Source organism: Scyliorhinus torazame, chromosome 10 (genome assembly GCF_047496885.1).
Source record: "Scyliorhinus torazame isolate Kashiwa2021f chromosome 10, sScyTor2.1, whole genome shotgun sequence".
NCBI lineage: Eukaryota > Metazoa > Chordata > Chondrichthyes > Carcharhiniformes > Scyliorhinidae > Scyliorhinus > Scyliorhinus torazame.
Genome location: NC_092716.1, coordinates 217,169,908 through 217,196,521, shown reverse-complemented (window position 1 = coordinate 217,196,521; position 26,614 = coordinate 217,169,908). Strand labels below are relative to the sequence as shown.

The window sequence follows — 26,614 nt, the reverse complement described above, 5'->3', positions numbered from 1 at the left end:
ATGCTGCCTCTCACTAATACATCCATTTGCTTCCAAATGGGAGTAGATCCTGTCTCGAAGAATTCTCTCCAGTAATTTCCCTACCACTGAAGTAAGGCTCACCGGCCTGTAGTTCCCTGGATTATCCTTGCTACCCTTCTTAAACAGAGGAACAACATTGGCTATTCTCCAGTCCTCCGGGACATCACCTGAAGAAAGGGAGGATCCAAAGATTTCTGTCGAGGCCTCAGCAATTTCCTCTCCAGCCTCCTTCAGTATTCTGGGGTAGATCCCATCAGGCCCTGGGGGCTTATCTACCTTAATATTTTTTAAGACACCCAACACCTCGTCGGTGAACAGAGGCAGACCTTCTAACCTGCCTTCTTCAACATCTGCTTGTCTTGGTTTCTTCCCTTAGCCTGTTTTGTTGGTAGCAGCACTGACTGCAGCCTGTCCCAACCATGAAAATAGCATAGTGGGGTACTCCAGGCAGGGGCAGTGTAGTGACATTGTGAAATGTCCCAATTCACAATTCCCACCTCAAAAGATGAAAATTCGGATCAAGTCGTCTATACCACTCGCCTAATCTCCCAAAAAATTTTACATGTAAATAATTTATTGATTCCCAAAAGGTGGAGCAAAAAAGAAAAATCAAAATATTTATCAATCCTTCTATTTCTACTGTTCAAGCCCCATCTTAAATAATCATCAGGAGTAGGAACCCTGGCAGAGTTTGCACATTTCTGCTTAATGTAATGGGAGATCGTAGTCATATCCCTTCAGCCTTTGATACATTGATTCAGCAGAGATCAGTCATGAGCACTAGGGGCTTTCTGGTATGTATATCACATACATTGTAACACAGTTTGAGATTCTGACACTTTATTAATACAAAGAGTAGCAAGTTAAACATTTAGAAAAGGATTGCAGCATTATCACAGAGACATTTTGCAAAAATGCAAAAACATTTGCCATTTCATCCTGGCTATCATTTAAATACTACTAATTTTCATATGGCTTTTCATGAATCTAAACTCCCCCTGATTTTGGTTTTTAATGATAGGCAAAACCTTTATCGATTTGACTGAAAGCAATATTTGGTTATCCATTCTAAATGCGCTACATTCTTAGGTTGATATCCCAACTTGAAATTCTTTCAATAACTTCCATGAGATCTTTTTATGAACTCAAATTTTCGTTTTACACTCGGGTCCTTTTTAAAACTTAGTAGGTGCTTGCTAGTTTCAATCAAAAGAATCAACTAACTCTAGTGTGTATACATATGTATATCTTGTAGAATACTATATATAGGGATTTGGTGCAATGCTATTTTGTTTAATAATCACCAGGTGGCACTGTTACTGAACTTTACTTTTAACAGAAAGAACTGAACTACCGAGTCTACAAATATCCAATTGTAAATGAGCTCATAGACATTCATCCTATGCATCATTTAAAGAGTAGCAACCTGGCCGGGTTAAACGTCCCTTTGCATGCAGTGATTAAACATCATTAGCTGCTTTGAAGACTATATGATGTGGAGATGCCGGCGTTGGACTGGGGTGAGCACAGTAAGAAGTTTTACAACACCAGGTTAAAGTCCAACAGGCTTGTTTCGATGTCACTAGCTTTCGGAGCGCTGCTCCTTCCTCAGGTGAATGAAGAGGTATGTTCCAGACACATATATAGACAGATTCAAAGATGCCAGACAATGCTTGGAATGCGAGCATTAGCAGGTGATTAAATCTTTACAGATCCAGAGATGGGGTAACCCCAGGTTAAAGAGGTGTGAATTGTGTCAAGCCAGGACAGTTGGTAGGACGTTGAAGACTACAGTTCGATTTCTGAGCACCTGGAGACCCAGGGATTACGGTGGTGGGGGGAGAGGAACTCATTCATGGTGAGGCCCCTGCGGGTTTTGTCAAAAGTATTAATGCGAACTTCCGGTTGCGGCTATGCCTAGGTAGGTCGCACGTTCAGCAGCTCCCGCCGGGAACGGACTTTTGGGCTCTTCAGAGGGGCCCCAACGGCAATTGTTCGACGGCTTCCAGTGTGGGAAGGTGACAGCAAGGTCCCCCCGATATTATATGGATTGGACCAGGAGTGGAGCGGTTAAAAAAGTGATCCTGGTGCAGCGGAAAGTGCGAGGGAGGAAAAGCAAGATGGCGGCGGGTGGTGACCAAGCAGCATGGGCGCAGTGGTCGCAGGAGCAGCAGGAGTTTCTTAACGCTGCTTTGCGGAGATGAAGACAGAAATGCTGGCGCCAATGAACTCAGCGATTGAGAAGCTTGTGGACACCCAGAAGGCCCAAGGGGCGGCGATCCGGGAGGTGCGGCAAAAAGCCTCGGAGAACGAGGACGAGATCTTGGGCCTGGCGGTGAAGGTGGAGGCGCACGAGGCGCTGCACAAGAGGTGGCAGGAAAAATTTGAGGACCTGGAGAATAGGTCGAGGAGGAAGAATCTTCGGATTCTGGGTCTCCCTGAAGGAGTGGAGGGGCCCGATGCCGGGGCATATATGAGCACGATACTCAATTCGCTGATGGGCGCAGAAGCTTTCCCGAGGCCCCTGGAGCTGGATGGGGCTCATCGGGTCCTGGCAAGGAGACCCAAAGCCAACGAGCCGCCAAGGACTGTAGTGGTGAGGTTCCACCGCTTTATGGACAGAGAGTGTGTCCTGAGATGGGCCAAAAAATAACGGAGCAGCAGGTGGGAGAACACGGAGATCCGAATTTACCAGGACTGGAGTGCGGAGGTGGCTAAGAAGAGAGCTGGTTTTAACCGGGCTAAGGCGGTTCTCCATTGGAAGGGGGTGAAGTTCGGGATGCTGCAGCTAGCGCAATTGTGGGTCACGTTCCAAGATCGGCACCACTATTTTGAAATGCCTGATGAGGCATGGAATTTTATCCAGTCTGAAAAGTTGGACTCAAACTGAGGGTTTGTCGTGGGGAATGTTCTTTTTGTTTTGGTGCTGGGTGGGGATGGGTGAATGGATTTGATGTGGGGGCTGTGGGAGAGTGTGGGCGTCGGTGTTGGAGGGGCAGGGCCCCGCGGAGGAAGAGGGGGGGGGTGGAGGCCCGGGGATGGGGAGTTGGGGTAAGGCCGCAAAAAGGAGCTGCACCAGAGGGGGCGGGGCCAGCTCAGACGGACAGCACGGGCTTTTTCCCGCGTTAGGGAAGGATGGGGCGGGGGGGGGGGGAGGGCGGTGCTGGAGAGGAGCGCACAATGACTGCCAAGGGGTGAGGGGATTCTCACACTGGGGGGGTCGATGGAATGGCGGGAGAGGCCGGGGTCAGCAGGAGTCAGCTGACTTACGGGAGTGTCATGGGGGGAGTAAAATGGCTAGATGAGGATCTAGCGGGGGGGGGGGGGGGGGGGGGGAGAGGGGGGGGGGAAATCTGGGTTGCTGCTGCATTGGCCAAAGGGGAGCTGGAAGTAGGAGAGGTAGTCGGAGCGGGGTCCGCCGCCGCCTGGGGGACTGGAGGGTGCGGGAGGCGTGGGCACGTGGATGGCCTAGAAAAGGAGATGGCTAGTCGGCAGGGGAGGAGGGGACGGCGAGTAGCCCCCTGATCTGGCTGATAACTTGGAATGTGAGGGGCCTGAACGGGCCGGTCAAGAGGGCCCGGGTGTTCGCGCACTTAAAGGGACTGAAGGTTATGCTCCCGGAGACACATTTGAAGGTGGCAGATCAGGTTAGGCTGAGAAAGGAATGGGTAGGGCAGGTCTTCCATAGAGGGCTGAATGCGAAGAACAGAGGAGTTGCAATACTGGTGGGGAAGCAGGTGTCGTTCGAGGCACTGAATATTGTAGTGGATAATGGAGGTCTATGGTGAGTGGTAGGTTGCAGGGGGTGCGGGTGGTACTGGTGAAAGTATATGCCCCGAATTGGGATGATGCCGGATTTATGAAACACATGCTGGGTTCGGATTCCGGATCTGGAAGTAGGAAGGCTTGGTAATGGGGGGGGGGAGACGTGACCGTTCTAGGCCACAGGCCAGGGAATTTTCCTTCTTTTCCCACGTCCATAGAGCCTACTCCCAGATAGATTTTTTCATTTTGAGTAGGGCGCTAATCCCGAAGGTGGAGGGAACGGAATATTCGGCCATAGCCATCTCAGACCATGCTCCGCATTGGGTGGAGTTGGAGTTTGTTATTGAAAATATGGAAAGATGTGTCATTTGAAACATGGAAGTCTGGCAATATCTGGTCTGAGAGAAACATGAGGAAACAGGGAAAGATCCCACAAAGGGTTAACAGCAGCTGCAAAGAGCAGGATTGTAAAATGTAGATATCCTTGGTCAAGCAGGCTTAGCAAACAAGACAAACAGGATTTTGAATGAAGCCAAAAACAATAGCTCACACCTTCATTTGAAAGTAACTGTCTTAGTAAGGATCTGGAAAAGAATGGATGAGGTTCAGTTGAATTTGGTGAGAATTCTAGGTGTGAAAAGTTGCTAATACCAGGTAAATTAAAGAAAACTGGAGGCTATCAGTCTATGAGAAACATAATTCAAAGCCAAAATCAAAGTCAAAATTATGAGCTAAGGGCACAATTGGAAAATAAAACGATAGAAATAACAGGAATTAAAAGTAACACCTCTTAAAACCAAAGCATTTTGAACATCACAAAGGAAACAATGTAATCAGATCTATGAGATGAAGTCATGTCAAAATCAATATTTATTTGGATTAAAAGGTTTAGATCAAAAGATACTTTTTACAATCAAAGAAAATAAGAGTTACTTCCCAATAACATCATAAAAACGTAATTGTTAGAAAGCGAATATAAACCGAGAGAAGAGCAGAAACTACCAGAACGACAACCAGAACTCAGAGAGAGAGAGAGAGAGGGAGGGGAGAAGTAGAGTCAGATTACAGTCAGCTCGGTCATGGGAAAGAGACAGGGCAAAGCAGCCGAGCTAAAATAGCTAGTACATCTAAGGAAGACTAGAATTTAAAAAGTAGGCAGAGTCAGCTCAGAGATAGCTCTCACAGCTCTGTACATGGGAAAGATAGGACACAGCAACTGAGCTCATCAGCGAATACATCTAAAGAAGACCAGACTTTAAAGAAGATTGATTGTCAAGTTGGGCCTGAAGGTCCCTTCAACCAACCAGAAGAATCCAGAAGCAAGATCTTTTTACTTTTCTGTAAAGACAGTGATTGCATCTTTTAAAAAGAGAAAAAAATAAAAAAATAACTTAAAAGTTTTAACCTGAAACAGTGGTTATTAGTCTACTTTACTTACTTAGCAATGCAGGACCCAGGATCGATGCTACTAAGTGGTAAGTAGATGAAATCTTCGGTGAAGGTATGGGTTATTCCGGGGGATAGCACCCACTGAAGCTTGCATCGGAGTCGGGGAGTGAGAATCCCTGATCACCATTTAGAATGTCGGCCCTTTTTGGTATAGGGGGACTTCTAAGAATAGTGGTGAGTTTTCAAAAACAAGTTGGGGGAGGAGAGGGACCAGCGCCCGCTGTGGCGCTTTGATGTGGGACTGTTGGCGGATGAGGGGGTGTGCGGGGGTGTATTGAAAGATACTTGGAGGCCAACGACAACGGGGAGGTGCAGGTGGGGGTAGTCTGGGAGGCGTTGAAGGCGGTGTTCAGGGGAGAGCTAATCTCCATTAGGGCCCACAGGGAGAAGAGAGAGAGGAGGGAGAGGTTAGTGGGGGAGATTTTAAGGGTGGACAGGAGGATTTTGCTACTATTGAAGGATGCAAAGCCCCCTAGTGTGGAAGCTTGGATCAATGACATGGCAGGGTTCATCAAGCTGGAGAGGATAAAGTTTGCCTTGCGAGGGTCTGTGCAAGGGTTCCTCAGGCGGTGGCAACCGTTCCTAGACTATCTCGCGGAGCGTTAGGAGGAGGTCAGCAGCAGCAGCCCAGGGGCGGGGGGAGAGGGGGGGTTTCTTTTGGGGTGGCGTTTGGATTAAGGTGTTTTTGTTTCACTATTTGTGTTTTTTACTGTTATATGGGGGTTATTAAATAATTATATAATTAAAAATTATATGGGGGAAATCCAATGTATAATTTCTGCTTGTTGTGTTCTTGTTTCTTTCTTCTTGTTTGGGGGGGGGGGGGGGAGGGTTTGTTGAAAAACCTGAATAAATATATATATATTTTTTAAAGTATCAATGCGCATGGGCTGCAAAGAGGTAAGATGTCTGCCTGTGGTGCTGTCTGCCCATTGGGAATCTATGCAAGACTACATGGTGCTGCTTGATCCGGGGCTATGTGGATGAATATCTCGCCCCCATCCCCATCTTCATGATTGAAACAAAATTAACATTTACATTGCTTGATAATGAAACTTACAGCAGGCCCACAGAGTCTGATTCAAAATGCATCCTACATATACCTCATGACAAAAATGATTTGTGGCTCTCCTATCTCTACTCTGTTTCCAAATCAAAAATAGTTAGCCAAAGACATTTCACGCAAACATTACCTCTGAAACACATGATATTGACTTGCTCTTTTCTTTCATTAATCCCCGGGATAACATTAAACGGTGGAGTATTTAATGTTCAGTTTTTGTTATTATATCATACAACATTAAAAACAGTACAAAGAACAGCAAGACTGGTCCTCAGCGTACAGATTAGAGAAACAAATGGTCAAGAATGAAGCAATTAAGTTGGGGCTGGAGCATCACAGAATATTAAATGGTATGAATAAGGTAAATCCAGTTTGTTGCTTGAAAGTAGGCCAAGAAATAGAAACGGAAACATAATAATATTATTCACAATATTATTATTGTACTATTCACAATACAAGTCATGATGGAAGAGTGGATGTGCTGGCGGAATAAGCTTTAGTGGGCAAATGGTCCCCCCCACCCCCCCCAAACTTTCCTGGCTGTTCTTAGCTTAGTACTTTCCTGAATTTTAAACGGATGTATTTAGTGGTTGTAGATTGCCGACCAATTTTTATTTTGGACTCACTTTCTGTGCTTTGAATTAAAAAAATATTCCGCACTCACAACATAAGGGGCTGGGTGTTAAACCTCCCCCCCCCAACCACCACAACGGGGTGGGGCATGTGAAATCCAGCAGATAGCAGCTAAGAGTTAACCACATTGCTGTGGGTCTGGAGTCACATATAGGCCAGACCAGGCGAAGGCTGTATATTTCCCTTCCTAAAGGACATTAGGAACCAGATGAGTTTTCACAACAATTGCTGATACTTTTGTGGTCACAATTACTGAGACTAGCTTTATATTCCAGATTTATTGACAGAATTTAAGTTCTACCAGTGGTGGGATTTAAACTCATGTCCCCAGAAGTATTAGATTGGGTCTCTGAATTCCTCACACAGCGACATTACCACTACCCCCACTGTCTCGCCTCGAGATAGGGACAGAAGTCCAGCCAATAATACTGAACCCAGTATTTAAGTGCTGCAGGTCAACAATTGGATCATGGGTGGGCTCTTCCTTCACCCCCCCCCCCCCGACATTTTAGCCAGCAGGGTGGAGTGGGGCATGGGGAACCTATTAAAGTCTAATGGCGGCACGGTAGCATAATGTTTAGCACTGTTGCTTCACAGTGCCAGGGACCCGGGTTCGATTCCCGGTTTGGGTCATTGTCTATGTGGAGTCTGCACGTTTTCCCCGTGTCTGCGTGGGTCTCCTCCAGGTCCTCCGGTTTCCTCCCACAAGTCCTGAAAGACATGCTGTTAGGTGAATTGGACATTCTGAATTCTCCCTCAATGTACCCGACCAGGCGCCAGAGTGTGGCGACTAGGAGATTTTCACAGTAACTTCATTGCAGTGTTAATGTAAGCCCACTTGTGACACTGATAAAGGTTATTGTTATTATTATTAAATGTCAATCGCAAAAAGCATTTCCTTACAGCAAGGGGGAGAACTCAAAGGATAAGTCACCCAGTGCTATCCTCATGCAGTCTGTCACCGAATCCAGGCAGCGTTTTGGGAGGAGCCTGTATCCCTGCTTGTTTGCCCTCTGGTGTGAAGTGCCGAGAGAATTGAAGGGGAAAAGAAATAACTTGCAAAACAATTGGTAAAAATATTTTCTCTCTCGCCTGTTGATGTATAGGCTAGCCAACATTCTGCTCACTTCCCACAGCTGGGAGGGGGATGGAGCAGTTGGGCAAACTAGAAGATAGAGGGGGTCGAAGCAGAATTGGTTCAGCGTCAAGTGGCAATTGGAAACAGGAAACTCAGAGCCTGTATTTTCTCATTTTTGTGGCAGCGTGAACAATTAGAAATTGTTTGAACCTAAAATATTATTCAATTGAAATTGCAGTAGCTCTGTGCCTGCTCCAAGTGCAGAAAATAGAGAGGAGGAATCCTAATACTGGTAGGGAATATACAGTGAATGGTAGAACCCTCAAGAGTATTGACAGTCAGAGAGATCTAGGTGTACAGGTCCACAGGTCACTGGGGCAACACAGGTGGAGAAGCTGGTCAAGAAGGCATACGGCATGTGCCTTCATTGGCCGGGGCATTGAGTATAAGAATTGGCAAGTCATGTTGCAGCTGTATAGAACCTTAGTTAGGCCACACTTGGAGTATAGTGTTCAATTCTGGTAGCCACACTACCAGAAAAGATGTGGAGGCTTTATAGAGGGTGCAGAAGAGATTTACCAGGATGTTGCCTGGTATGGAGGGCATTAGCTATGAGAAGAGGTTGAATAAACTTGGTTTGTTCACACTGGAATGAAGGAGGTTGAGGGGTGACCTGATAGAGGTCTACAAAATTATGAGGGGCATAGACAGAGTGGATAGTCAGAGACTTTTTCCCAGGGTAGAGGGGTCAGTTACTAGGGGGCATAGGTTTAAGGTGCGAGGGGCAAGGTTTAGAGGAGATGTACGAGGCAAGTTGTTTTTACACAGAGGGTAGAGGGTGCCTGGAACTCGCTGCCAGAGGAGGTGGTGGAAGCAGGGACGATAGTGACATTTAAGGGGCATCTTGACAAATACATGAATAGGATGGAATAGAGGGATATGGACCCCGGAAGTGTAGAAGATTTTAGTTTAGACGGGCAGCATGGTCGGCGCAGGCTTGGAGGGCCAAAGGGCCTGTTCCTGTGCTGTACTTTTCTTTGTTCTTTGTATAAATGGGTCATTCTCACATTGGCAGGCTATGACTAGTGGAGTACAGCAAGGGTTAGTGCAAGGGCCTCAACTGTTCCCAATATATATCTATGATCTGCATGTGGGGACCAAAAGTAATATTTCAAAATTCACGCATAACTCAAAACTAGGTGGGAATGTGTGACGTGAGGAAGAATGGATGTGCAGATTATATTTGAAATGGTAAGCAACGATAAAGTGTACAAAGGGTATCCTGGTCAATAAGTCAGTGAAAGCTAACATGCAGATGCAGAAAGCAAGTAAGGTTAACGGTTTGTTAGCCTTTATCGCAAGACGATTTGAGTACAGGAATAGCAAAGTCTTGCTTAAATCGTATAAAACCGAGGCTAGACGACACCTAGAGTGCACTCTGTGCAGTTTTGATCCCCTTTACTTAGGAAGTATATTATTGCCATAGAGGGAATGCAACGAAGGTTCAACAGACTTTTTTCAGGGATGGTGGCACTGCCCCATGAAGCGTGATGGCAGAAAGTGGGCCTCTATAGAGTTTTGAGGAACGAGAGGGGATCTCATTGAAACCTACAAAATACTTAAAGGAATAGACAGGATAGATGCAGGTCAGATGGTTCCCCTTCTTGGAGAGTCTTGAACAAGGGGGCACAATTTTAGGGAAACGCCACTTCGGAGCAAGATGGGAAACCTTTTTTTACTCAGAGGGTTGTGAATCTTTGGAATTCTCTACCCTAGAGGGCTTTGGAATCTAAGTAATTGATTACGGTGAAAGCAGAGATCAACAGATTTCTAAATACCAATGACATAACTGGATATAGGGACGGTGGGGAAAGGCATTAGATTATCACCTATTGAATGGCGGAGCAGGCTCGACGGGCTGAATGGCCTACTCCTCCTGCTCGTGGGTTTCAATGACATAGGTTAACCAGGGTTAAAATTAGTTAAATACATAGAGAACTCCTGAGAGCCATAGGCTAGAAGTACAAGTTAAGATTCTTGGATCTAGCAGGACAAGGTGACTACTGATAGAACATAGAACATACAGTGTAGAAAGAGGCCTTTTGGCCCATCGAGTCTGCACCGACCCACTTAAGCCCTCACTTTCACCCTATCCCCGTAACCCAATAACCCCTCCTAACTTTTTTTGGACACTAAGGGCAATTTAGGATGGCCAAACCACCTAAACTGCACGTCTTTGGACTGCGGGAGGAAACCGGAGCACCCGGAGGAAACCCACGCAGACACGAGGACAACGTGCAGACTCCGCACAGACACTGACCCAGCAGGGAATCGAACCTGGGACCCTGGCGCTGTGAAGCTACAATGCTATTCACTGTGCTACCGTGCTGCCCATCCTAATATATTTTTTTTAACTTTATTTTTACAGGATGTGAGGTTCACTGGCTAGGCCACAATTTGTTGCCCATCCCTAATTGCCCTTGAGGAGGTGGTGGTGAGCTGTCTTCTTGAACCACTGCAGTCCATGTAGTGTAGGTACACCCACTCTGCTACAAGGGAGAGAATTCCAGGATTTTGACTCAGCGACAGTGAAGTAACGGCGATCTATTTCCAAGTCAGGATAGTGAGTGACTTGGAGGGGAACATCCGGATGGTGTGTTCCCAAGTGTGTGCTGCCCTTGTTCTTCTAGGTGGTAGTTTCTTAGGTTTGGAAAGTATTGCCTAAGGAGCCTTGGTGAGTTCCTCCAGTGCATCTTGCAGATGGTACATACTGCTACCTCTGTGCACCGGTGATGGAGGGAGTCAATGTTTGTGGAAGGGTGCCAATCAAGCTGACTTTGTCCAGGATGGTGTGGACCGAGTGTTGTTGGAGCTGCACTCATCCGGGTAAGTGGAGAGTATTCCATCACACTCCTGACTTGTGGTGGTGGACAGGGTTTATGGAGTCAGGTGGCGAGTTACTCACCGCAGGATTCCTGGCCTCTGATCTGGTCTTGTAGCCACAGTATTAATATGACTAGTCCAGTTCAGTTTCAGGTCAACAGTCACCCCCAGGATGTTCATAGTGGGGATTCATTGGTGACAAGGGGTGATGGTTTGATTGTCTCTTATTGCCTGGCACCTGGGTGGTGCGAATGTTACTTGCCACTTGTCAGCCCAAGCCTGGATATTGTCCAGGTCTTGCTGCATTTGCACATGGGCTGCTTCAGTGTTGGAGGAGTCTCGAATGGTGCTGAACATAGTTCGCTGATGTTTTCACAATCAGCAAACATCCCCGCATTTGACCTTAATTTGGAAGGAAGGTCATTGATGAAGTATCTGAAAATGGCTGGGCCTGGTACACTACCCTGAGGCAGTCTTGCAGTGATATCCCAAGACTGAAATGACCGACCAACACCACAATCATCTTCCTTTGTGTTAGGTATGACTCCAACCAGGGGAGGGTTTCCCCCCTGATTCCCATTGACTTCAGTTTTGCTAGGATTCCTTGATTCCATACTCAATCAAATGCCTTGATGTCAAGTGCAGTCACTCTCACCTCACTTCTGGGGCGTCATTCTCCGACCCCCCGCCGGGTCGGAGAATGGCCGTTGGCCACCGTGAATCCCGCCCCCGCCGAAGTCTCCGGTACCGGTGATTGGGCAGGGGCGGGAATCGGGCCGCGCCGTTTGGCGGGACCCCCCGCTCAATTCTCCGACCCGGATGGGCCGAAGTCCCGCCCAGAAATTGCCTGTCCCGCCGGCGTAAATCAAAGCTGGTATTTACCGGTGGGACCAGGTGGCGTGGGCGGGCTCCGGGGTCCTGGGGGGGGGGGGGGCGCGGGGCGATCTGACCCCGGGGGGTGCCCCCACGGTGGCCTGGCCCGCGATCGGGGTCCACCGATCCGCGGGCGGGCCTGTGCCGTGGGGGCACTCTTTCCCTTCCGCCTCCGCCACGGTCTCCACCATGGCAGAGGAGGAAGTGGTTCCCCCCACTGCGCATGCGCGGGAAACTGTCGGCGGCCGCTGACGCTCCCGCGCATGCGCCGCATTTCACCGCCAGCTGGCGGGGCAACAAACGCCATTTCCGCCAGCTGGCGGGGCAACAAACGCCATTTCCGCCAGCTGGCGGGGCGGAAATCCCTCCGCCGCCGGCCTAGCCCCTCAATGTTGGGGCTCGGCCCCCAAAGGTGCGGAGCATTCCGCACCTTTGGGCCGGTGCGATGTTTGTCTGATTGGCGCCGTTTTTGGCGCGGCGGACATCGCGCCGTTGGGGGAGAATTTCGCCCCTGGAGTTCAGCTCTTTTGTCCATGTTTGAACGAGGCTATAATAAGGTCAGGAGCTGAGTGACCCGAGTGGGACCCAAACTGAGTGCCAGTGAACAGGTTATTGCTAAGTAAGTGCTGCTTGATATCATTGTTGATGACTCCTTCCATCACTTAATTGATGATTGAGAGTAGACTGAAAGGTAATTGGCCGGGTTGGATTTCTCCTTTTTGTGTACGTGACACACCTGGGCAATTTTTCACATTGCCGGGTTGATGCCAGTGTTGTAGGTGTACTGGAACAGCTTGGCTAGGTGCACAGCAAATTCTGCAGCACAAGTCTTCAGTACTATTGTTGGAATATTGTCAGGGCCTGTAAGCCTTTGCAGTATCCGTTGCCTTCAGCCGTTTCTTAATATCACGTGGAGTGAATCGTATTGGCTGAAGATTGGTATCTGTGATGCTGGGAACCTCTGAAGGAAACCGAGATGTTTCATCCATTCGGCACTTCTGGCTGAAGATAATTGCGAATGCTTCATCTTTTGCACAGATGTGCTGGGCTCCTCTATCACTGAGAATGGGGATATTTGTGGAGCCTCCTCCTCCAGTTGTTTAATTGTCTACCACCATTCATGACTGGATGTGGCAGGACTGTAGTGTTTAGATCTGATCCATTTGTTGAGAGATCACTTAGCGCTGTCTATCGCTTGCTGCTTATGTTGGGATGCAAGTAGTCCTGTGCTATAGCTTCACCAGGTTGACACCTCTTTTTTCAGTATGCCTGGCTTGGCATGCCCTCCTGCACTCTTCATTGAACTCGGGTTAATCGCCCGGCTTGGTGACAACAATAGAATGTGGGATATGCCATGCCATGATATTGCAGATTGTGGTTGAATACAATTCTGTTGTTGCTGATGCCCCACAGTGCCCCACGGATGCCCAGTGAATAGTTGCTAGATTTGTTCTGAATCTATCCCATTTATCATGATGGTAGTGCCACACAACATGATGGAGGGTATCCTCAATGTGAGGATGGGGCTTTGTCTCCACAAGGACTGTGTGGTGGTCACTCCTACCAATACTACCATGGAAAAATGCATCCCTCACCACCTATCGCTGACTCAGTCTAGTTGTTATGTTCTTTCAGTCTCAATCAGCTCAGTCAGTAGCTGTGACACCAAACCATACTTGGGGATTGACATTGATGCCCCCTACCCAAAGTATATTCTGTGCTCTTGCCACCATCAGTCCTTCCCCCACCCAGTGTTTAACATGGAGGAGAACTGATTTATCAGCTAACAGTGATAATCAACAGGAGATTTCCTTGTCCATGTTTGACTTGAAGCCATGAGAGTTCATGAGCTTCAGAGTCGATGTTGAGGATTCCCAGGGAAACTCCCTCCCGACTGTATACCTCTGTGTCGCCACCTCTGCTGGTATGTCCTGTCTGACTAGTAGGACAGACCTAGCAGCGGTGTCAGCGGCACAGTGCTATTTAGTCAGGAGAGACATCTGACAGGTCTTCGCTCACTTCCAGCCCCTGACTTACTCTCTCAGCTGTTTTTATATTACTATGGTTATTGTTCCTCTGAAATTCACATTTTTTCTTCTGCCGAAGTTCCAAAGCCCAACTAAATAACATTGCCCCCGTCATCAGTACTGTGTTTGCAACCTTTCCAAATACTTTACAGAATATCTTTGAAGCCAAATAGCAGGGTCAAGTTAACATTCACTTCATAAAACACTCATTTTGAAGTGGATGACCGTAGCATTAACTGCTGAGTATTTCTGGAATAGAAGACCAGGATCAGCTGATGACACCATTGAGAATGTGAAACTTTGCTCTCTACTCCTCTTTCTGGCTTAACCTTAAATGACAAATTGACGGAGCTACCAGATTAGTGCACAGTGTACATCTAAGATTGTAATCAACAGAATGGACCAGTTAAAGCAGAAAAAATAGGTTAAAAATCTGTTAGTTCTTACTTTGTTTAGACAAATGTGTAGTGGAATCCATTGCTAAGAGGGGAGTGAGGAGGGGAAGGTGCTGAAGACGGATGGACTTGCTGTTGAGCTGGAAGGGATCGCATACAGAGAGACAAGGGCACAAATTGTTAAAGACAAGGGTTAACAACAAGACAGTGGCAATTTTACAATGTTAGCCAGCCTGTTTGTGATGGCATTCTTCATTTTCTCTCACTGCTTTGGCAGCAGGTTATTCGCTTAATAACATTCTGCCCACATGCAATAATCACACAACTGTAATCAACATTTATGTACCGAATAAAAGATACCTAGGGATGATCACAAGGTGATCTTTCGAAGGTATCAAATGAGAGGAACTACAATAAAACTCAAATAATTCGTACCTTCCTCGGAACTTCAGTTTTTTTTCCTGAATGCACCGTCACATTGGATACAGTTTCACAAGCAATAGTAAACCTCCAGGTCATACCCAAGTGGACATTCTTCATACGCAGACACCAATTGTCATCAGGCTACTCAACCAAAAGGGCACTGCGGCTGATAGTAATTGCATTCGCAGCCAATGTCTGCACATGCTTTTTCTTATAGATGTCACTGGTCAGGATCAATTTAATTTAGTGGCAGGAATAATGAGATGTTTCTGTTACTTAGCAGAAGTGTATTAGCATCTTAATTCCTTTTGAACCTAAACAGCTAAACTAACCATAATTTGATATATTTATTGTGCTGCAACAGAGACTCAACATGGTAGCTTGGAATGGTGGGCACAGATCTGATCACAGACTTTTCTGTGTTACTAATCGCAGCCTGGTGCTCTGAAGAGATGCCAAATAACGGCTAGGCTCCTGCTTGCTGCGGGTGGTCTGAGGAAATGCTGGATATTTACCAAATACTTCTCCTGCACCTCCTGGAGACTAATTTGGCAGTGGTCCAGAAACAGCAACCTCCCCTGTACTCCCAGGACGTTTATGTCCTCGCAGGAAATGAACAGTCACTACAGAGAGGAACCAGGGGATGAACTGGATTAGAGGAGCTGATGTGATCGAAAGTGTGAATTCAAATTAACTGAGCTGGTAATGAACACAGGGTGCTCTGTAACTTATTTTACAATGATTTTACAATAGGCTCAGTGGCAGATGGAATCCAATGGCAATTAGTCAAAATAAGGAGCATTTTGGTTAAAAGAAAAATAGAATTAAAAATAATTATTATACTTTGAATTGGATAAAAGCTGGAGATGTGAAAGAATATTTGAAGGATTTAGGTTCACAAGACATTAAAAGCATCACCACGAGTTCATAAGGCCATATATAAGTGGAAGGGATAATGGGCTGCAGAAAGAAGCAGAGAATAATGAAGTTGAGACACAATGGGCGTGATTCTCCACCCCCACGCTGAAGTGGCCGCGCCGTCGTGAATGCCGTCGAGGTTCACGACGGCGCGGAACAGCCCCGGTCCCGACCGATTCAGGCCCTGACAATGGGCCAGTATCGGGGCCGCATCATCTACACGCGCCAGGCCTTGTCGCCCGCGTAAAACCGGTGCCGCATAGATGACGCGGCCGGCGCCGCATAACGGACGTCATCCGCGCATGCGCGGGTTGGCCGGCGCCAACCCGCGAATGCGTGGTTGCCGTCCTCTCTAAGTCCGCCCCGCAAGAAGATGGGGGATGGATCTTGCGGGGCCGCGGAAGGAAGGAGGTCCTCCTTCAGAGAGGACGGCCCGGCGATCAGTGGGCACCGATCGCGGGCCACCCCACATTCCAGGTGAAGCCCGGTGCAGGATCCCCCCTCGCCCCCCCGCAGGCCGCCCCCCCGCCAGCGTTCACGCACTGCCCACGACTGCAGCGACCAGGTGTGGACGGCGCCGGGGGGAACCTGCCGTTTTGGCCTGGCCGCTCGGCCCATCCGGGCCTCAGAATAGCGGGGGTGCCGGAGAATCGCCATTTCCGGTGTCTCCGGCGATTCTCCAGCCTGCGGCCCGCAAAACTCGACCGGGCCGTTCCCGCCGCTTGGGAGAATCGCGGGAGGGCGTCGGACCGGCGTCCCCGGAGATTTTGGCGGCCCAGGCGATTCTCCCAACCGGCGTGGGAGTGGAGAATCGCGCCCAATAGGGCATCTACATATGACACCACAATTGCTAAGTCAGGCTCATCATATAGGGAGATCACTGTGGCATAGAATCATAGAATGTACACTGCAGAAGGAGGCCATTTGGCCCATTGTCTGTGCACCAGCCCTTGGAAAGAGCACCCTACCTAAGCCCGCACCTCCACCCTATCCCCACACCTCCACCCTATCCCCGTAACCCCATCTAATCTATTTTGGACGCTAAAGACATTTTAGCATAGCCAATCCATCTAACCCTGCACATCTTTGGACTGTGGGAGGAAACCGGAGCACCTGGAGGAAACCCACGCAGACACGGGGAGAATGTGCAGACTCCACACAGACAGTGACCAAAGCCGGGAGTCGAACCTGGGACCCTGGCGCTGTGAAGCCATAGTGCTAACCACTATGCTACCGTGCTGCCCATTGAGAGTGGTCAGGGCTGAAAGAGTTAATGTGTGCGACTGCAGAAACAGTACCAGCCACATGATGTTAGAGTCACATGACTGAGTCTAATTAGAGAAAGTTCATGGCTTAGGCTGAGTAATACCTGTAGTCTTGTATGTCTGCACATAGTTATGCTCTTACAATAAACCAGTTATTGTTCAAACATCTAGGTCTCTGAACCCCTTTGTTAGCTGATCACAACCAACATACACCATTTGCTGAGGCAAAGAGAATTAATGGGACACAGCATGTAGAAATATATTGCTTCTAATGGCCGAGGGGACATTGATACAAGATTAAATATAATAGATTTAGGACAGAGCAGGAGACACCTTTTTATACAGAGTGTTGTGAGGCTGTGGAATACGCTGTCAGAATTAGTGAACAAAGCAGTGACAGTGTTAATATTTAGAATAGGTTAAACAGATTGTTGAAGGAACAAGGCTTAAAGGGAGAGAGGAACAGAGGGGTCACCGGAGAACAGGAACACTGCTCATGTAGTATATAAACATCAACATAGACTGGTTGGGCTAAAGGGCCTACTTAAGGTGTTGCAATTTCTATGTAGTTCTATGGGACATTTTTCCCAACCTTTGTAACCCAATTCAATATTGTACATTCCCCAGGATGCTATTGAATATATGAAACACAGGATAAAAGTAGTTTTACTTCATCTCACGTCCATGCCTTAACTTTAATGTAGACCAAAGTTTGTTTCAGTTTGAGCTTTCCATTTTCTGCCATCCTTATGGGCTTTCTGTCCAAAATAAGTCATTCAGTGGCATTACGTGCAGCACTCTAAGCGGTTTGGTGCTGGTGACTCATAGCCAGTGGAAAAATTGGATTAAGGCTGACCCAGCTCAGTTTGGTCCTTACAGTCAGAGAGAGAACATGTATCCAATCAATTTGTACTGGATTTGATGCCAGAGCCCCAAGTAAAAAAACCTGCGTTCAAACCAACTGCACATTCGGCAAGACTGAGGAACACTTTCACTTGAGGTGATTAAAACCCCACGTGACTGTTATAAATCATTGTGCAGAAATCAAATTGAATTTTTTGCACTTTGTACAGCAACAGCAATGAACATGCAACTGCATATTTCGCACATCATTCTGTTAATACAGTATGAGTGAAGACTGAAGAGGAAATTAAAATGAGTTAATGTGTTACTTAGTTGCTCATAAAGCTTCTCTTTAGTTCGGCTGATGGTTTAATAGCGAAATATATCAGCTGCTCTGGCACTTGGGTTTGATCTCTTAAATTAGCTAAGCTCAATTGGAATAGTAGTGAGGATGTTGTAATGCTGGCTGGGCTAGAGTGAGGTAAACAGTCAACCACATTTCCCTGCTATCAGGTGATTCTGCATGGAAACAATTATATGTGATTTTAGATGAGGGTAGAGTAGAACAGGACTTGGTTTTGAGGTCAAATAACCTGCCATCCCTATGGGCTCACACATGGAAAAAGGCCACTTGGAGGATTGCTCGTACCTGTGGAACTGTAGCCCAGCACTTGCCGGCATCATCAGCTGAAAAGTGGATATAAAACAAACTTTTTTCTGGTGTCTACCTTGGTAGAGTTTGGAGATTGTCCTTGAACAGAGCAAATCTGTCTGCACCCGTAAAGAACGGTCCCACAACAGAACTCCAGACATTTCTATAGCAAACAGTTTAGATTTGTTATGAACTTGTCTAATGTCCAATTAGGATTGGGATTGAAATTGCCCAAACTTGCTTCATGGCAGATACTTGCAGCCAGCAAAGCAGAGACGTTGTCCCAACAGTCTGGTTAGCTCCACTTCCATTTCTTGAAATTACAGGGTACCTGCTACATGATTCAACCCATAATGCTTTAAAAAATGAATTTGCACTGACAATGAGCTCTCATTCTTAGAGAACATGTTAAAAAGTAGACGCCTCCTTATAGTAAACGAGGGAGGATTCAGTGGTTAATTCAATCAAAGATATTCTTGTGTTTCCTCCTTCTAACAGACTATGATGCAAATTAAAAGAAGAAAAATTTTATACCGGAATTGACACTTGAGCAATTGCTTTAACATTCTGGTCAAAGTACTTTCAGTCTAGCACACCTACATGGGTAGACAGGAGCAAAGTGAGCAATGTCTCATAGGCCTCAGTTAAAACCAGTAACTAATATACAAACATACAAATTTGAAGCAGGAGTAGGCCACTCAGCCCATCAAGCCTGCGCTGCCATTCAATAAGATCGTGACTGATCTAACTTCACTGCATCGTACAAATTTGCACAATAGCCATTAATTACAATGTATGTTTTGGACAACAAGACATAGGGGGCGGGATTCCCTAATCCCGCGGAAGAGTGGCCACGCCGTCGTAAACGACGTCGCATTTTCAACGGCGTGAACGGGCCGACCCCATGACTAATTCTGGCCCCTACAAGGGGCCAGCACGGCATTGGAGCGGTTCACGCTGCTCCAGCTGCTGATCCAGGCGCGAACTGGGCGCCACGGGATTCGCGCATGCGCAGTGGGTTCCTTCAACGTGCCGGCCCCGACGCAACGTGGAGTAGGGCTACATGGGCCGGCGCATAGGAAAGGACGCACCCAGCCAGCCCACCGATCGGTGGGCCCTGATCGCGGGCCAGGCCACCTCGGAGGCCCCCCCCCCCCCCCCCGGGGTCGGACCCTCCTTCCCCTCCCCACAGGCCCCCCCCCTGACCTTTCCATGCCGAGGTCCCGCCGGCTGAGACCAGGTGTGGACGGCGGCGGCGAGACTCGACGTTTTCACGACGGCCGCTCGGCCCATCCTGGGCTGAAAATTGGTGGGCCAGCCGCGTAGAGCGGCCCGCGCCAACCACGCCGGCGACAATGGCGCCGATACTCCGCTCTGCGGAGAATCGCGTGCTGGCGTCGGGGCGGCGTGGCGTGATTCGAGCCGGTCACGGGAATTTCTCGGCATGGTCCCGGGCTGAGAGGATCCCAGAATTAGAAGTAGGCTATTCGGCCCATCGAGTCTGCTCCACCATTCAATGAGATCATGACTGGTCTGATATAATAATCCTCAACTCCACTTTCCCAGTTTATCCCCAAGATCCTTGATTCCTTTACTGATTAAAAACGTATCTACCTCAGCCTTGAACATACCTAATGACCCAACCTCCAATGCCCTCTGTGTTAAAGAATTTTACAGATTCACTACCCTCTGACAGCAGAAATTCCTCCTCATCTGGTCTTAATTGAGTGACCCCTTACTCAGATTACTCCCTCTGATCCCAGACTCTCCCTCAAGGGGAAACAACCTCTCAGCATCTACCCTTTCAAGCCCGCTGAGAATTCTACATGTCTCATGTACATGTTTGTGTTTTCAAAAACCAATTTTGACATTTGTTTAACTTTATCAAATAACACTGATTTTAATATGAATGATCGGCCAGTGCAGTGGATACATAAAAGCATCCCAGCACTTCCGAGCTTCCAATTTTCACTACCAAAGCATGGGGAAGCCTTACTCTATTCTCAAAACCATATTTCGACAACGGATATGAAAGCAGACTTTACAAGAAACAACAGAACAGTTTTATTCAATTTATGCATTTTAATGTGGATTCTATGGTACTTACCTGCTACCATTTTGCTACGCTGGGAAGCCTCAGATGCTAATGCATATGACATAGTGATGATGCGTTCGCGTTCCTGCAGGTGGGAATCGAGATCTAGGGAGTTCTCACTGATGTAGTTAACTCCTGGCTGCACATTCTGATAACTGATGCACAACAAAAACACACCGTAATTATGCGTGACACATCCAGAAGTAAAACAGCAGAGTTCACCATTAGAGTTGTTAACATATGGCAGCCAAAACAGTACTGTCATGTGCATTTTCTCCTGGAGTGAGGTAATGGGAAATAGATTGTGTGACATGATGCAGTAATGTGATTAATGAAACATTAAACAAAATGTCTTGTCTATCTGGTCTCTTCAATACTGAAGGTATTAAACAGTAAACGTGGCAGGAAAGGAGTCCTAATTCTCTGATAAACATTTGCTCATTTGACCCCGTTCAGCCGCATCGTCTTCCACCCACTGTTACCCCAAATAGTTATAATGTAGGAACCAATGATTATTGAGAGTTGGGAAAGATAGAAATGCTGTGGTGTAAACTGATTTTTGATCCTTTTAAAGATTTGAAATTGTACAGTAAGGTCCTGCATTAAAACTCACAGTTTGTATTCTTACAACACTGATAGATTTTTTTTTCAATTTACGCAATAACAAAGAAACAATATATTTATATATATAAATATATATATATATATATATATATATATATGTACCTCAACTTGGAAAGGATGTTTTTGATTTTTTGCACCTTGCGCCTCCGCGCCTCGCATTCCTCAATGGTGAGCGGTTCCTCGGGTTCCATCTCTATGTAACGTTCTGGAATTAGAACCATGTCCGGCTTCGATAACTGAAAAGAAAGAAAGGACCAAATGATTAACAAGGAATGGGAGGACAGACTGGTGCATTTGGGTAGACACTGCATTTACCTTTCAGACCGGTGTTTAAATTTAGCTCGGCTGATTGAAATAATAAGTCTCCACCCTCTCCTGGTTGCAAGGGATCCTGCATGACATTTATTTAGATAATTTGCAGCTCCGTATTGAAGAGACCAGACAGGCAGGACCTTTTGTTTCATGTTTCATTCACAACATTGCTGCACCATGTCGCACAATCTGGAAAAGGCTGGTGTGGAAAATATCATACTGGCTATGTTCTTCTTTGAGGAACAGTGACCAATGGCTTGATGCTAATACCGGGAGACCAAACTGGGAGAATTCCATTCCCCTGCACGGAAACCCTTCAACTCAGTAAGCATACGATTTCGCTGATATGATGAGAACAAACACAACCATAATGTCTAAACACTGCATTCATGCAAACCACTAATCTGCAAGTAATTAACAGATAAACACATCACACAAAACATCCATATACAGTCTGCTCGGAACTGAATAAAGAGGTCCGAATCTCATGATTTTGAAGGCCACCACCAGTGACAGTGATACTAATCAGATTTTCATCTGGGTTAATCCTCTGTGAATGAGGATTTGTCTGGTGGGAGGACAAAGAAAAGGTATGCAAGAACTCTATATCTAAGCAGGTAAAACGCTCTGTATGGTCAATTTAGTTCTACACAGTCTCAACTCCTTAACTAAAATCATGCAGAGCTAAGAATCAAGGACTAAGGACACCCAGCATAGGAACGTTGGAGGAGTCGGCCATTCAGCCCTCCAAGCTTGCTTCGCCATTCAATAAGATCATAGTTAATCTGGTTGTGATCTCAACTCCACTTTCCTGTCTGCACCCCACCCCCTACCCCAGACTATTACATAATGATTGGGCCTATTGCTGCTATTACTGCATTTTACGAAAGAGCTGGTATAGAATTGGTTCTATAATGTTATTGCTACTACAGAAAAGCTCTCACTAAGAACTCTGGTGCTAACATCAGAATCTGCAACTCTTTGCTCTGGTACTGGATCTTGGAAAGAATATGATACTTCGTTGCATCCAGTTAGGTGACAGGATATTAATGGCATATATGCATCCTTGAGGTTTATGGCAGCTAGTCAACCTTATGGTTGTGGTACAGTGAACATTTTAATAAAACACAAATAATTATATTTATGACCTTATAGACATAGACACAGTCATTTGATTTGACAAACATTATTAAATGTCTGATAGGTTTTCATGATTAATTTCTTTACATTTACAATTATCATAGAATCATACAATCCCTACAGCATAAGAGGCCATTTGGCCCATCGAGTCTACATTAACACCCTGGAAGAGCACCACAACTAGGCCCACTCTCCCATCCTATCCCTGTAACCTCATAACCCCAACTAACATTTGGACACTACGGGCAAGTTAGCTTGACCAATCCACCTAACCCACACATCTTTGGTCTCTAGGAGGAAACCGGAGCACCCGGAGGAAACCCACGCAGACACGGGGAGAACGTACAAACTCCACACAGTCACCCAGGGCCGGATTTGAATCCGGGTCCCGAGCGTTGTGAGGCAGCAGTGCTAACCACTGTGCCACCATGCCGCCCTGATAAAAGCAAACAAATTAAAAAGACTCCCAACCAATGAAGACCTGTTTTTCCTTTTAGTTGCCATTATCAAGCTATGCTGACAACCACAGGATGTGGGACACTGGCTTGGATAACAGGGCATCAATTCAGCCACCTATAGTTGCAACGCAGGAGGCTGATACAATTTCGATGGGTTAGATGAAAATTACATCTGCAAGTTAACATTTCCAGCTTCAAGCATGTCACTTCAATGCCTTCCTTCCTCCCAGTGCCATTAGACACTACAAGTATTAGTTTGAGTCCTCATTCAGCAACGGCAGGTAATACGAGTTCCTCACTGACAGCATGGGGAGTTGAAAAATGCATGAATGTTTTGTTTGAGTTTACTTTTTTGATGCAGTTCCTTGCCAAAGGCTGTCTGAAAGGACCTTTGTATAACATTCAGTATACTGCACTTCACAGCAGCTCTCATCGCACACCTCCAGTTTTTTTCTTTTGGCTAGTCAAATAGTTTCAACTTTTTTTCAAATATAATATTAACAGCCTCACGCATTGTCTTAAATAGATAATCATTCAAGTGACATAACAGTTGTAATATCTGTTGACCCAGTGTACCCAGCCAGCACAAAACAACTTGAAAAACTCAATAAACACAAAGTCTTCAGTCTTCTGATTCAAATACTCCATGAGATGCTGGATTTTAACTGAGTTCTGTGCAGGGTTGGGGAAAGGGAGTGGAGGTGGAACACAGAGGTGCTGTTGTGTGGTTTGAAAATGAGTTTCCCGAACGTCCTGCGGAATTCAGGGCTGGAAAGCTGAAGGGCTCGAGAACAGGGAGATGTGAAGTGAGATCAATCATAGGAAATTGGGGGGTCTGGATCACAGGGGTGGGGGAGAGGGGAGAGCTGGACAGGGGAGCAAGGGTCAAATAGTGGTCAAGAATTCTGTTGGTATTCGGAGATCGGGAAGGGTGTGCTGAAAGATCAGGAGATCGGGAATGAAGGAGGAGGAGGGTCATTGGTTTACTAGCTAGCTGGTTGGGCACAATGGAAACAATTCTGCTCTCCTGGTCAACAAGCAGTGCTGTAAAGGCACTTGTACGTTCAGTCCCTCTCATCCCTATTATCTAACAAGTTTCCATGTGGTTGGAAAATCCTGCCACCTTGAGTCAATAGCGTGGGATGGGGGCATGTCAAACAGGTCAATAATAGAATGAATACTGAAATGAAGGCACGAAGCCTCAATATTTAAATCGGCAATCCATTTCTCACAACAGGTTGGTCACCCACCCCCCACATCGCCTCAGTTAAAACAGAAAGTGGGAGAGTTTGAGGCAGGCGTGGCTCCTGTTCCAGGCATTTTCATTTGACACGCCCCCATCCCACCCTTTTTTGGGAGGTAACATGCAGTTTAAGGTTATTGACATCTCATCCATTTGGGAAAAATGGAAAATATTTAATTATATTTCAACAGAAAACAGTTTGTATGATGACTGAAGTCAGAGACATGCTAATTTCAATCAATCAACTTCAATATCCAATATTTGCTAAGTTGAGCATCAATGTTCCAGTGGGAAAATCGATCATATAATATGGGACCGATCTTCATCTTTGATCCCTAAACTGGATGCATCAGCTGATGTGGCATTGTGAGAACTGCTGCTGATCTCAAGTCTCTCTCGATCACAGAGAGGTGAAGATTAATCAATCAAGTTTATATTTTCTTGAGTATGGAAGATTAAGGGGTGGTCTAATTGAGGGTAGATGGTAAGAAACAATTTGCTCTGGTGGATGAGTCCAGGACAAGTGCGCTGAATCTTAAATTTAGAGCTAGGCTGTTCATTAGTAATCTCAGGAATCACTTCTTCACACAAAAACCCATGGAAATCTGGAACTCTCTCCCTCAAATGGAAAAGACTTAGAAAATGTACATCTGTTAAGCAGGGCTTAATAAACTTCCACTTGATGATCAAGGGTCAAAAGAATAGATATAAATAATCAGGCATTCAAAGAAACAGAAGCTGTTGCTGAGATTGCAGATAACCTATGGTGGGACCCACTGATTAGAGTTGTAAATAGGGGACTGGAAAAGTAGGTTAATATTCTGTGAATTTGCTTGCTGTGGAATCATTCTGAGCAGCGTTATTTTCTAGGAGGTTTGAGCTATGGGTTGAAGGCGGAATGGGTTGGTTCAGTAAGAGTTCATGACATGGTTCAATCTTTTCTAATTTTCCATACTGGGGTGTCATCAGGGGTAGTGTGCTGCAAGGATTTTGGAAAATGCAAGCATTGTACAAAGGACAATATTAAAACCAAATTTATAATATGAGGAGTGTGTTCACAGGCAGGTGCTGAATTAAGCTTTCTTAATGAAAATTTACGAAAAGAGTTTTAAGACTTTTTTTGCCATCGTGATTATGAGCAAGTGAGTTTGCAGTTAGTTTAATGTGGCAATTTGGTAGAATTTAATTCAGATTGGGTGACTGGTAATATAGAAAGATAATTTGGCAAATGAGTACAGTGATAAAGATATTCAGACCTGACTGCATGTATTGTAATTGTAGGAGTATCTGAATTGGGCAGCACTTCAACAGATTTTGCTGGAACTGCATGAAACAAACCATAAGAGCCAATTTCTTAGCTAAACTCCATGAGCTTATCCGAAAGGCAAGATAATAAGTGTCGTCAGCCCCAAAAATTTTAAATAGTGCCTTGATGCTTTGATGTGAGGCAACCAAACCATCATTATAACTGTACTTGTTCAAAGTTGCAAACAGGGGCTGAAGTTCCAGACAGTATCTGTCAATTCAGTTAGCATTAGGAACGCCATAGTATTTGGGCTAATCTGCCCTGATTGAATAAAAACTGTGGCGCAGTGGTTCGCACTGCTGCCTCACAAGAGCCAGGGTCCGGGGTTCAATTCCAGCCTCAGATGACAGTCTGTGTGGAGTTTGCACTTTCTCCCTGTGTCTGCGAGGGTTTCCTCCCGGTGCTCCAATTTCCTCCCACAGTCCAAAGATGTGCAGGTTAGGTGGATTGGCCATGCTAAATTGCCCCTTAGTGTCCAAAAGATTAGATGGGGTTACTGGGATAGTGTGGAGGCATGGGCTTAAACATAAGTAGGGTGCTCTTTCCAAGGGCCGGTGCAGACTCATCGGGCCGAATGGCCTCCTTTTGCACTGTAAATTCTATGATTCTACGACAGTACTTTCCTCCAGTTTCTCGACAAGCACTCTCACTACCAAGATGGCCACAGGAAATCACATGACAGACTGATGTGAAATCAGTGCATCAGGGGTCAGCTATGCAGCCTGATCAGACTATAGACACAGAGTACTGAATCCTGCTAGAGGAGAAGCCCACTGGGTGAATGAGAGGAGGACATTGTGGAGGACCTTGCTGCGTGTAAAGATTGGCTCAAGGAAGAGCTAGATATTTATTTACTTTTGTGAGTGTCTGAAGATCTGTAAATAAACATTCACTTTTGTATTGCTTCAGGACAACTGTGAGTTATTGATCTGAGAGAACTTCCACCCCACCAATGCATCCCCATCCCCTGGCGACATCACAGTACCTTTGAGGATCCTTAAGATTGTGATCTTTTCGTCCTGACCTTTTTACACTACAACTGGAAAATTTGATCACATTGGAACGGTGTACAATCAATGCACATTCACACCCTGTAAGTACTCATCATTCCTGCTAGATCAAGAAGACAAGGTTTCTGGTCTAGCATA

The 26,614-nt window shown here is 46.2% G+C and overlaps 1 protein-coding gene across 13 annotated transcripts in view; it reads right to left on the bottom strand.

The window, feature by feature from the left end:
• The window catches only part of plekha7b (pleckstrin homology domain containing, family A member 7b), a 713,202-nt gene that overhangs the window by 4,580 nt on the left and 682,008 nt on the right, over positions 1-26,614 (bottom strand). For 12 of the 13 annotated variants that reach the window (XM_072466383.1, XM_072466385.1, XM_072466387.1 and 9 more), the window contains 3 exons: positions 21,110-21,243; positions 20,396-20,538; positions 14,240-14,327 (listed from right to left, as the gene is read on the bottom strand). In XM_072466383.1, coding sequence (XP_072322484.1) covers positions 14,245-14,327; positions 20,396-20,538; positions 21,110-21,243 — 360 coding nt within the window. In that variant the 3' untranslated portion in view covers positions 14,240-14,244. The remainder of the gene's footprint in view (positions 1-14,239; positions 14,328-20,395; positions 20,539-21,109; positions 21,244-26,614) is intronic. The other variant, XM_072466384.1, reaches the window with a different exon arrangement.